Raw genomic sequence first — 13,363 nt, forward strand, 5'->3', positions numbered from 1 at the left:
TGGACCCAGTGCAGGTTAGGAGCAGGTAGGCACCAGAAATACGTGCACAGATCCATTTTTACCTGCACTAATCTGCATATTTAGGTGGTATTTGGGGCCTACATTCTAGTTTCTTGTACCAACCGTTGTAACTTGGTGTGTGATACCCCACATTGGCTAGGTTCCAAACGTTCTAGTTCACATTACCGATGGTTAATGATTTGATCATAAGTTCAAAATGACCAATAAGCTGGTGGACTGATAATTATATCATACCAGCTCAAAAACGAACAAGAAACAGCCATGACTTCAAGTACCAGAGTTACCAACCTAGGATTGATGTGTTCAAAAATTCGTATTTTCCCAGAACTATCGTAGAGTGGAATTTGTTATCACCAAGCACAGTAGGGGCATCTTCTCTGGATAGCTTTAAAGAACGCTTGCAGATAGATGTGCTAAAGTTAGGTGTGACAGGTTGTTCGGTGTAATATAACCAGCTGCTGCCGCGCCGCGTGCCTGCGAAGCTGGTGTGTTACGCCGAACGGCGGTTATACCGGCTATATAGATACAGATACTAGAAGTTCTCGTTTATCTCGAAGTGAAATATTAGCTTACAATTAGCAAACCCCCTTGGAAAAACAAAGCCTATATTGACTGGATAAGGGCATTTTAAACACACACTGATTACGCAATGGTTTAGAAACATAAGTTTATTTCACATATTTCCACATACAGAGTCACAATCATAAATTATGTTCTTTCCAAGTGTTAAGAGTCTGTACATTGCAAACGATTGAGAGTATTACATACGATTTTCACGTGAATGACATGAGCTTGAATTAAGGTCAGAGCAGGGGTGGCGTTAAGTGTGGTTGATAACAAAATCTTATATAATGAAAATGGTAAATATTTGTATATGCATAGCGCACAGTGCCCCCCCCCCCATTCCAATAGACGACGATCTTGACTAAAATTAGATTTTTATGATGTTTCACTTCATAGTTTGAATATAATGCAAAATGTTAAGTGCGATGAACAGACAATAAAACAAACAAAGAATAAAATATTTTTTTGTATCAACGAAATCCGTTGAACCCTCCGTCAAATTGAACGGTCACAGCGAGAACGCCGTCCTAGTGGAATGGGTGTAACGAATGCCACATGAAGTTCAAAGTGAGATGCATTTCTTTGCAGCAATAACCCATATTTGAAAAAGAAAATTGAAGTCCGGCTGCCAGCGCAAGACCTTCTACCATGCTGTGAATCATCAACAGCATTGCGTGGAAGAGGCTATTTAACTAATCATCTAAAGACACTGGTCAGTTGTTTACGTTAGCACAGAAATAACCTTAGAGATGAATAACATGTAACATTTTTTGTGAAGAAATACTGTGCAATATCATTATCAAAAGGAGACAAATCCAAATCCTAAGATATGAATAAATCCAATGTTTATAACAACTTTCCTCTTTCAGAAGAACAAATTATTCAAATTGTTATAACTGTGGAGTCTATGTGATTGGAAAAGTTGTACAGGTTGTTCAAGATAATTCCTATGGGGTGTAACCATAAGGAATACACATGTGGCGATTGCTATCAATTTATCTTATAGCAAAAGTTCCCCTTTTCTGGTACAAAGAAATGAAATATTTTCACAACCCGTAAAAGAAATGCCAATACCCTACGTATTGACATATGCATTAGAAATTTTTTTACCAACTGCTAAAAATCTAAGATTTATGTTTGTTGACAAGATATCATATGAAATTTTTCAACTTACTTTAAGAAAAATTTCTTTTCCTCCTCGCCTCCTTGCCAACACTTCGTAATAATTCAAATTCAAATTCAATGTATGAAATTACAACTTAAGTTGTTTTTAAATTCATTAAGTACAATTACCCAACATACGCACGAGTATATGTAAAACCCAAAAGACGCAACATAAGACAATGATTTGCTCAAGACAATGATTTCCTTTCATACAAAGCAAAATACACTTATTTCAACACAAAGCAACTCACTTACGAAGGACACTATAGAAAATGGTATTCACAAAGAGGTCTGTTGCCATTACGCTTCGTACCAAGACAAATATACAGTCCAGTATGCTATATTGAAGAATGTGAACGTGGTGGGAAATACTACCCGAGAAACGAGATCTATTCTTCTTGCTCTTGTTTGGTAGAGTAGTGTGACTTCTGCTGCTGTTCTCCTTCTGGGTCGGCGACGTTTCTTTTTAGGTGTGCCTTGTTCGAGATCCAACGGTGTATTGTCCTACAAACAAGGCATGCCAGAAATGTATTCAGATTATCATCTTGATGCAGTAGGCTGTATGAGAAAAATAATGTTGTTGAGGTTGGAACAAGCACCTTATAAGCCTCCACCGCTTTCAGCATACCATGCGTAAGACTTTGCAGGCAGGTTATGCAGAAATTTAGCCAAACAGTAAGCGATCAGTAAGCATTCAGTAAAACGTGCTTTCTTCAACTCCGAGCTTACTACAAGTTAAGCAATCAAAAGGCAATTAGTAAAATGTGCGTTCTTTCAAATCTTACAATACATTTTAGTGGTGTATCCAATCAAATGGCTTGACAACAATGGACAACACAGGGGGAGGGGTCATCTAGAACTCAAATGCTACGCAAATGAAGCTCAATAGGGAGAGGGGGCTCTGGACCCTCTGCTGCCTTCAATTCAATGGACTCTCGTCCCATTTGATGTTAAGTCTATTTACCATTACATTAGAGAAGACTCCAGACCCATATTCACATAGATGTAACATATATAGTATTTTAAACAAACTGGCCACGTTTGGTCCAAACGACACCAAATAAAATACCATTTGGCTCGCCCCTGAGGCGTCGCCAAAAAGACAAAGTTGAGTAAAAGGCCTAACCTACAGGCAGCAGAGGGTAGAGCTAAAAACAATGGTATCTAACTACAACGACGGTGCAACAGACGAAATTAGAACATGGCAAACGGATGGGCTACCTGCGATGTATTCCCTCCCGCGAGCAACTCGCGTTGCGACCCACCAAATGGGGGTGATTCGCCCCGAGCTCGAGATACCTGCGATAATAACAGGCAAATAGTCTTCTTTGAGAAGATTCTTTCAGAGCGTAGCATTTCAGATATTGACCTTCTTGTAGCGTCAGTCAATGGTAAATTTATTACCCTCTTAAAACTTAATTTGCCTTTACAGAAGCAAGAATGACACGTTTAAGATTTGAGATGTTATTTTAAGTAGAAAAGATGGTTTACACTGACACAGATGATTATAGCTTAACCTGCAGTGCTAAATTCAGCGAAAGAGAAATATCCATGAGAACACCTTTGTTTGAAATGTTTCTTGGATTGCAAGTAGAAAGTAAATATTGACACTGCACATTAAAAGCGATCAGCGGGGTAGATGTAATTGCAAATCTCAGGGACAAATTCCTTTGATGCATTTACTTGGATTTTGATTGTTAAGAAATTATAACCATTTTAAATGGGGGTCTGTTATCAAGCCATATGATGTGAAATTCAGGCTGTTATCATTATACTTTTGACTTGCAGTTATAAAACAAAAACTCAGTGGTTTTTGGTCATCCGATTTCATGGACGCAGCAAACAGAAAAAAAACAGACACAGGCTAAAAACAAGTCAACTTTTGCACCAAACCATACGCAAGATTAGTAACACATATTGGCAACAAAATTCCGAACCTGCTTCCTGTACTTGAACTTCCAGTGCTTGTTGAGTCCGACCAGGTTTCTGACTTTCTTGGGGAAGCCGAATTTCTTATGTCTCTTGAAGATGAAGTGGACTGCGATGAACTCAACAAGAGCGCCAAAGACGAAGCTGATGCACACCATCATCCAGATGTCCATGGCTCGAATGTACGAGAATCTGGGGGGAAGGCAAACATACATTACGCAAACTCACATTATAACAAGTGGAATGTTTCGTATAACAATCCAAATGCTTTTGATCAGTTATATCAATTAAGAAGAAAAAAATATATCTAAAAAAAAGAGCTACTGCTTGCGTGCTAATTAGTCTTTATTAGCGAACACAATGACTAAGAATCTTGGTTTAACAATCAGTACTACCGTTCCCTAAAATAACTTTCTAACATTTGCCATAAAAATTGTATTCATTTTCTGTCATGGTATAAATATAAAGACAATCCTTTTCTACTTCAAAGACACAACATCCTACAGTTATTCAATGTTCAATATTCAATGATTAGCTGATTCCAGTCAATACATAGGTCATAGCAACTAATGATGTATTAATGATGATATCATAGTTATGTTATACATGTACGGCAATTGATTTTTGCTGACTGAATAAAATTGATTGGAAATAAATGTATTAAAAGCATGTAATGTAGTTTCATCTGAAGTCGCTAGGTGGTTACCTTGGCATGGTTTGCCTGTTGACACCAAACAGTGCCGTTGATGTCAGGACGGTGGTGATCCCCAGAGCCACACGTGCGGGAGCAATCTCTGGGCTGATCCAGAACGTTAGCCATGACAGCACTGTGATCATGATGCTGGAAAACAGAACTGAAAGTTAGATTTACTCTATAGAACGTCATCGGTCATCATCGTCCGTCTGCTGCTGCGCAGGCGACTGTAAGCTTTCTCCAGTTCCGGTTATCGGCAGCGAGATGGCGAAACTGTCTGCGGGTGATCTGGCCTTAGAAATTAGGGAGAGTAAATGTTCAAAATCGAGGTGTGCAAGTATAAGGCAATATAAGATCTGGTCGATGAATGTAAGTACCAATCAAGCCGCCGAAAACTATTCTCACCCATCATAGAGGGAACTTTATCGCATGGCATTTGTACATGGTGCAATGTATGGCAACAATGTATGGCATCATATGATGTTTTACTAAACTAAATATTGTGTGGCCAATGGCATGATAGCCTAAGAATCAATATCAAACTCTTACTCCTATTTGGCCAATCCCCAATCATTATATATGACTATAATGATATATAATGCTAAATAAAAATCGATTTCTTATTGACCCATAAAACCCATAACATAATTCACATACCTCGGGATGTAACTGGACAACAGGTAAAATCCCAGTCTTCTGACTAGTTTGAATTGTGCCTCGAGACAGGTGAATGTTCCTGAAAAAAAATCAAATTGATGTGAATCCTTTTTCTCATGGATAAGATTACCAACAACCAAATAAAAGGCCGTGGCAAATTGATAACACAAAAAAATAATACAGTGCTTACAAAAGGAAAGAATTGGACATACGTACCTATGTCTCTGTCATTGTCGCAAGTTGTATACCTTTTACCCCTCAAAATGTACTCTGGCAACTCGATGTCACCACTGAGGACCACCGGGTTCTCATCCCAAATCAACAGGAGGTCTTTATCTGTGTGGCTATCTTCAAAGGAAAAACAAAATTTTCACAGTTAGACGTGTGCTCTGGTCTGTCTTACAAGCTTACAAGTATTGCTTTGGTATTGGAGATGTTACAAGTCGTACAGGTATAAAAGAAGTGAAAGAAGAAAAATATCCCTAGGGGATGTTAATAAAGAAAGGTGGTGTCTACTTCGATAGTAAACCTTGATTCACCTCTATCCACAGAGTAACCTATATCCGTTGTGCTTTGAAGCAGGGTAATTAGGGATATCATATGTCAACTGATAGTGGTTTAAAATTATGATTTGTAATTGTTACAAATATTGTAATTTGAAACCACTGTTCGACGACTATATACCTTGTTTTTTTTTTTTTTAAAGAAAGTTTACTAGCTTTATTTATTGCACAAGCTATATGAATTAACAACTTTAACTGATATTTGAAATGTAGCCGTCGTTTAGTACTGTGTTGAATACATAAAACGTACTAAGGGAAAAAATATATAACGTTTTTGCCTGAAAACCGTCTATGAACTCTTTGTTGCCATTCTTCGATGATGTTATTCGCAATCCTGTGCGTACAAATACAGAAGGGTCCATGCAGAGTTCAAAGGTTACACGTACAGCTCTCCGTCTGAAGTGTGCAGACCTGGGTGTCCATCGGGAACATTTCGAAGTTCATTCGGCATTTCAGCAGCATCGTGTATCTGGGAAAAAAGGTTGAAGTCAGGTCCAGAAAAACGAACGGGCAGGTATACGTTAATAGCGTAATTCTTCAATCAGTGACTCTTGAAAACACGTATACGTAAAACACATACCCAAAATTTCAACCTCTCCAGCAAGGTATATGTTTGTATGTATGTATGTATGTATGTATGTATTTATTCATGTGTGTGCGTGTGTGTATGTGTGTGTGTGTTGATAATTGTATAAAATTTACATATCAAAATATATTCTGCAACAGTTGCCCCAAGCCTGGTAGGTCTATTACTAAACATAGATAATTTCTTGTCAATAAATGTTCAATCCTCCTCATTATTTCTTTACATTTACCGTGGATGTTGTGGTTTTCAGACGTTGTAAATTACTCTTGGAGAATGTTTGTTTTTCGTTAGCTACTTTTGCTGATATTGTGATTTTGTAAGGTACATCAATTATCAGTAAGATGGGTACAGTGCCGTAGAGCACATGTATACTCCATAGCCAAACGTCACATGCATGTTAAGTAACTCACTTTTCGCTGTAAAGTACTTCACCATTTGGGTATATTCTCAACATCTTGTTGTTTCCTGTGGTTGAGATGAAGCCTGCAGCCTTCTCGTTCACGAAGAATATATCCGGAAGCCAGACCTATCAAAGGTCAAATTAGATGGTCATGTCCATTTTAATTTCAATTTATTGACATTGCAAACAATACAATACATGGCAAAAACAGGCAGCTTAGCTGATTTCGGGTGCCAACACATATGTTACACTTCTCATTCTAATCATTCATATTTTGTTTTTTTACGTAGACATATACAGCATGTTTCTAAGAATCCACTAGGAAACAAACTGTTGGGGCTTTACATCAATTTCACTTATAAGTAGTCCTTGAAATTTACTATGTTTACATTTTTCGAACTATTACATTTATTACATTACATAAATCGCGAAGACACAAAGTTATGAAAGTTTCAAATATAACTTACTTTTGCTTTCAATTACTTATAGCTACATATCTTTTTAAAAATCCATTTTGTCGACTTTGTTACCTCGCTGTACTATCTCATCTCCATCAGTTGCCCATTTTGGATGCTAATAATATTGAATGGTACTTTAAATCTTAACAGTAAGAAGGGCCTAGAGACAACTCTCCATCTTCATGGCTACCTTGCCCCCCCCCCCCCCCCCCCCCAACGACCTGGAGGTCAAGGGACTAGGTAGGTAGGTAGGTAAATAAAAACAAATGTAAAAATTACCCTGTCGAGATTACGCGACGACAAAATGATAGTGTCGTTGTAGTCATAATGTTGAAGACGTGAGTCTATCCATCTTTGTCGCATGAAGACCGTTACAATGTAGTCCTAGGATAGGGCAAAACAAATTTCATAGTAATATTCATGACATCATCATGACATCATGACATCATGACATAAATTAATCATGTAAGTGTGGTGATCGGTATAAAAATCTACACTTGAGAAAAATTACCAGTAAACCAACCTAAATTTGAGTCACAAATGTTCTAAAACGTCGGACCTACCATAGTTTCAGCCTTCACTGAACCCAAGTTGTTCACAACCAACTGGCAAAAGATTTTTACTGGAGGTCCTACAAACGATAGGTAGGAGAGACAGGTAGAAAAAAGAAAGAAGAGCTTGTTGATAGAAGTAGTTAAAAAGTTTTTTCTAAGATGTAGAACCTACCATACTTGCAGCCTTTACCGAACCCAAGTTGTTCACAACCAACCGGCAAAAGATTTTAACTGGAGATCCTACAAACGACGGATAAAGAAAGAAAAGCTTGCTGATCAATTCCATTCGCATAGGCATACTTTCTAAAACATGGGCATACTTTCTAAACTATGGGCATACGTTCTAAACTATGGGCATACTTTCTAAACTATGGGCATACTTTCTAATCTATGGGCATACATTCTAAACTATGGGCATACTTTCTAACATATGGGCATATTTTCTAAAATATGGGCATACTTTCTCAAATATGGGCATACTTTCTCAGATATGGGCATACTTTCTAAAACATGGCCATACTTTCTAAGATGCTCACGTAAGATCAATGGTAGCAAAGCAGATTCAAATAAAAGGGCATGTTAGTGACTATCATTGGTATATCTAATGTTGGGTTACCTTTGAAATCTGGTCTTACTCTCTCGTCGTATTTTTTTAGCATGGAAACAAATACTTTTGTCGGAGTAACTTTGTCGTCGACTGTATCTCTAAAAGAACAAAGAAAGATTGTTTCGAATCAAGGCAAAACAAATGATTCTACTGTTTATTCTCTAATATAATCATACATTATGTTAAAATTTAAGACCTTATATCCGTACACAAAATAGAGCGCTTACCAACTGATCGAAAGCTTGTTGTTAAAGCGCTTTATTTTGCGTACGGATATAAGGTCTTAAAATTGTAACATAATGTTGACTACCGACGCGGATGAACTTATAATCATACATTGATATGTTATACATTGCCGCCTCTAGTACAGCATTTATCGTAACATTTGTGATGGAAAGGTTAGAAAATCATCAGAAGCAAAGAAATGGTGATGGTAAAAATAATAATTTCTTCAAAATCATCTCCAGAGAAGACAAGGGCATTTTATACTATTGCTATTTAGTGATATCATTCTTAGTGGTCTATGGCGTAAAATAAAAATTAAAAAGACAACATTATGTTGACCAACATTAGGCCTTATTCTTAGACCGTCCAGACAACAGTCTGAGGCAGTCTTACTCACATAGTTGAGTTGTCAAAATCATCTTCCTTGTCCCTTGGAATCTCTCTTGGACCAGGAAAAGTTTCTGGCTGGTCTTCTGGAGGAGGTCTTACAGAGTTCACTGCTGGCGGGGGTAAAGCTCCATTCGCTGTATGTGAAACATCCCTGGTATATCGGCCATACGGGAATACCCCCATAGCTTCCAGCACCATTCTGTTCATGGGATACATACAGTGATAACAAAGGGTTACGAATGTCTACACTAATTCCTATACCACAACGATGACATGCATACACTGTTACAGTGATAACAAAGGGATACGAATGTCTACACTAATTCATGTACCACAACGATGACATGCTTGCACTCTTGCGGTTCACTCATAGTTCAGATTGTTGATGAATGTTTTGAGATATCGTAATTGTTTTGAAATATTATTAGATATAATGTTATATGACATAATTTCACACTGTAACACGTGCCCGGATGTACGGAGTTTTTTTACATTCTTTTTTCAAATCATTTTTGTTGCTTTTCAAATACATAACTCGAACAAAATAAGACAAAATAATTAAATACAGAAACTAATGTAAACAAAAACATAAACCACGCATACGAAAAAAAGCTAATAAAAGAAGATAGAATTTCAACTATATATATATAGCGTAAATATAAGCTCTATTTATTATATGAAAATAGAAGTTTAACAAATATCAAACAATATCACATAAGAAACGAAGTATGACAGAATCATTCGCAAATAAATATGGCTAAGTCATTCTCAACCAAAATTTGTAATTTTTTAAAAGATGTTAAGTAATAGAAATGTAATGTAGAAATATTGAATATTCTATATTGAAAGTGATGTTCCCTGACTATGTTTCGATCACGTACTGTGAACACCCCGCCGTCCCCTCGCGAGCCAGGCATGCCCCGGCAGAGCCCCCGCACATTCATCGGGATAATTTGAGACGGCGGTCTTCCCGAGGTCAGGGTTGCCGCATTACAATAACTTATACCGACTCAGACGCAACGTCACTGCTTTAGTATGTATCACAATAATGTAGGTTTGGAGTAATATAGTGGGTTAGTGGTGTAAGTGGGTGTTACTACATTTCCGTTCGTTACTGGCATACTTTTGAACTGACGCATTTTGTACTTTTGGTTCTGTCACTTAATGTTGCTATTGCCTCGTGTCTACCAACCTAAAGATATTCCACAGATTTTCCTTTTATCAAATATATTTTACGTTCCAATTATGGATTGCCCAAATAGAAATAAAATGATACTTTGGTATTGTTTTATATATAACAGTAGTTATATGAAAAAAATGTTATCATTCAAAGACCAAAATAAAAGATAGTTGACTTTCTTTACTTAAAAAATGCATTTGACACAGTGAATAAAAGTAAAATGTATACTTCAAATTCGTGTTATATTACACCGTCTTGTCCATACATGTATTAGCAAGATATGACAAAACGTGATGGCTTAAAGTAACTTTTCGATAATTACTACGGTTATAGAATTATAGGGAAATTATTTTTACGTTTCGTTGAGAATTATTTTACTCAATGTATACTTCAAAATAATATAGATTTATCTTCGAGTTACACTGAACTGATTTGATAATACAGTCTTTTCCACTGCACTAAATTTTAATAGAATGACAAATCATGAAGTCATTTAATCGAAATAAGCTACAGCCTAACCAGCTTGTGTATATTTCTAATTATATGTAGACAATATCGCATCATAATATGGGCGCTGGGACAAAGCTTATCATTGCATACAATGGAATGCTGTGCAGTATTATTAGACTCTGTATGAATATGATTGTATAGTTAGAATAATTAGGAATACCGGACAAACCGGACAAAACTGAAATCCCCCCACCCCCACAATTCCTTAGAGCATGAAATCGAATATCGTACCACGTTCTAATATTACAACATCCCACTACATTCCATACCTAACAGAAATACAAGCAGCATTTCCGGTCGCCGGTTACAGTTCTACAACTTATGGGTAATATATTATCATAAAATCATATCATCAAATTATAACACCCAACATATGTTCATCGATGTGTTGTCAACTTGTATATCATTTAATTTCATAGTAAAATAGGAAATGAGATTTATAACATGTACAATACCAAACACTCATAGTAGTTGCGGTTCCACGTGCAAAGAATGCGATATGCTGAATCACTCACTAACACAAACAGGTGCAGCACTTACGCAAACAGGTACATTTTACGTTTCTCAGAAAAACAACAGTGAGGTTTAGAATTTAACGACAGCAACGTTTAACGTAAAGGCAATCAGAAACCACAGAAGCCTTCGAATTTCTATACTCCACCGTTTATAAATAGCTACGGCATAATTATGACACGTTGCTGAGTAGGTATTGCATGGATCTGAAGTAAACTTCATGATTATTTTCAAACGGTTGGTTAAGACAAAACACTATGGGAGGTACACATGTAAAAAGAGTGGTATAAACTGTTGCTGTGGCGTATATGGCGCAAAGGTTTGTGCCCTGATATGTACGTACCAACATAACAGACGCCACATACTGTCACGGCCGTATCAAATAACAGGGTCGCCGAGACCCGGGACGAAATATGTAGCATTTTTCATAAATCACAAGAGTATTATCCATATTTCTACCAGGCAACACACACTACAAGCCGACAAACATCCCTGTATGGTACAAATCCAAGTTGTTGCGGTCATGTCTTTGATTATTATCGCGTTTTTAAGAGCAGTTGACGCAAGAACTTGACTCCCGACCGCGTCACCCAGCTGTTGCTGAGTCGCAGAGATCGGGTATCAACTCCCAACCGCCCTCCCCACCTCTTCGCAACAGCGCAACATAACCCTCACAAACGCTGCTAAAATACAACGTTTTTCTACCGGTATCTAGCAAAATGATCCACTGAGCACAAACTTACCCATATTGTGACAGCACAGCGCAGACAAGCAGGCTAATCTTGACCAGCATATGTTTGGACATAGCCATTACCTTCGCTTTGAGGGGACTCGTAAGCACATATTGAGTGACAGAAATAGCTCGGAGCCAAATAAAGAACGCTACAGTGGACGGCAGCCGGCAAGCAGCACCACAGACCAGTCTGAAGTGGTTGAAAAGTTATCAGTTTCATATGAACCGCATTGTCCCATCGAGAGCGACCTTCACATAGGCACGCGCTGAAATTCCAGAGGAAGTCAGCTTCCGTTGGAATTCGAACTCAGGAGGCTCTCTCCCAAACTCTCATATTCCAGGGCGAGCGTGCGGGCGTAAATTTTGGGTGGCGAAGCCAAAATATATTAATAACTTAGTCATGTCGGCAATATAGTATGGGTGGCGTACGAGGACAATTGTTTTTTTTTTCAAATTCAAGAAATTTCTTAATTCAATTCATTTAAAGTACCTTTTGCCATTCTGTCTGCTTTGGTGTTACTTTTATGTGATCGCCCAGAATTCATTTGGGGCATTGTTAGGAATCATGCAGCATATACTAGTATACAGCTAAAGCACATGAGCTGTTGTCTGTCAGGTTCATCAGCTTCGCTCACTCGGTGGTTTATTTGGTGGATTTGGAAACCGACCGGGCCATATGCCGCACAACGATGAAAGGGCTGATAATCAACATATAGTCTAGTCTAACATTGTCAAATAATATTCTCATAGATTTTGTTGCATTATCAGTCAAGGGCTACAAAAATCGTTTGAAAAATGCACACAAACTGTCAAACATTCATAATCCTTTAGATGTTGTATACAGCCAGGGACATAATGAGATTCCCTTGTAAGACCTAAGGATTCTCAAGAAAAATAATACACAAGACGTATTGATGTGACGCATACCAATGCATCATGTGTGTGTTTTAATCCTATTAATGACGAATACCAATAACTTAAGAAAAGTATTTGACATTGTTTTTTTTTCTTTATCATAAACCTGTTTACTGGGCAATGACATATACAATGCCCTCATGGTCAACATCTGATGGACCCAGATAGTCAATTCTATTTGGCTGTATGGTAGATATAAGCAAGTTGATTATACAGTTTAGTCAGATCTTTTGAAAGTTGAAGCAGAGAAACTTTTGTAAACAGAGTAATTTTTGCCATTTATTTACAATCCTCGCTGTTTGAAATAGCTACTACATTGTCACTTTGCATTGGAGTCTTTGACATTTTGGTTTAAGTCACGGTCCACTATACGAGACTTGTGACATGTACATATTAAAAAAGTTCCCTTCGGTGCATATTTTCAGATAAGATATTAGCAAGTTCTCTGTGTCATTTATTTCCGCAGTATTCTCACTTTGCTTACAAATATTGAGTTGTCAAGCAATGATTTACTCAAGTTAATCATTCAAATCTGTTGTACGTTTTATGTGATGTTGTCATGTTGTTTTTTGTACAATTTTCTTGTGGTAGTAGAGATTAGCTCCGGTCTACATTGATGGTTTATATTGCATTCGGGAAAGTATACCAAAACGGCTAAAGCGTCACGCGTCGCAGCGTCGTACATCGTACGTTGCACCCC

The 13,363-nt window shown here is 37.5% G+C and overlaps 1 protein-coding gene across 3 annotated transcripts; it reads right to left on the reverse strand.

Moving 5' to 3' along the window:
- Window positions 1–671: 671 nt before the first annotated feature.
- On the reverse strand, window positions 672–12,125 carry LOC118427719 (glycine receptor subunit alphaZ1-like). 3 transcript variants are annotated; one of them, XM_035837635.1, is made up of 13 exons: window positions 11,759–12,125; window positions 8,820–9,011; window positions 8,207–8,295; window positions 7,600–7,667; window positions 7,316–7,420; window positions 6,589–6,704; window positions 5,979–6,061; window positions 5,246–5,377; window positions 5,030–5,108; window positions 4,385–4,519; window positions 3,687–3,870; window positions 2,971–3,048; window positions 672–2,253 (listed from the first exon to the last, which is right to left on the reverse strand). In XM_035837635.1, exons 1-13 carry the CDS (start codon window positions 11,824–11,826, stop codon window positions 2,050–2,052), a joined length of 1,533 nt encoding a protein of 510 aa, XP_035693528.1. In that variant the 5' UTR covers window positions 11,827–12,125; the 3' UTR covers window positions 672–2,049. The 3 variants fall into 3 exon arrangements, with proteins under 3 accessions (XP_035693528.1, XP_035693526.1, XP_035693529.1); XM_035837633.1 differs by lacking the exon at window positions 7,600–7,667 and adding an exon at window positions 7,763–7,830; XM_035837636.1 differs by lacking the exons at window positions 2,971–3,048; window positions 7,600–7,667 and adding an exon at window positions 7,763–7,830 and having other exon boundaries at window positions 11,759–12,123.
- Window positions 12,126–13,363: the final 1,238 nt, after the last annotated feature.

This window comes from Branchiostoma floridae, chromosome 12 (assembly GCF_000003815.2).
Source record: "Branchiostoma floridae strain S238N-H82 chromosome 12, Bfl_VNyyK, whole genome shotgun sequence".
In the NCBI taxonomy this organism is placed as follows: domain Eukaryota; kingdom Metazoa; phylum Chordata; class Leptocardii; order Amphioxiformes; family Branchiostomatidae; genus Branchiostoma; species Branchiostoma floridae.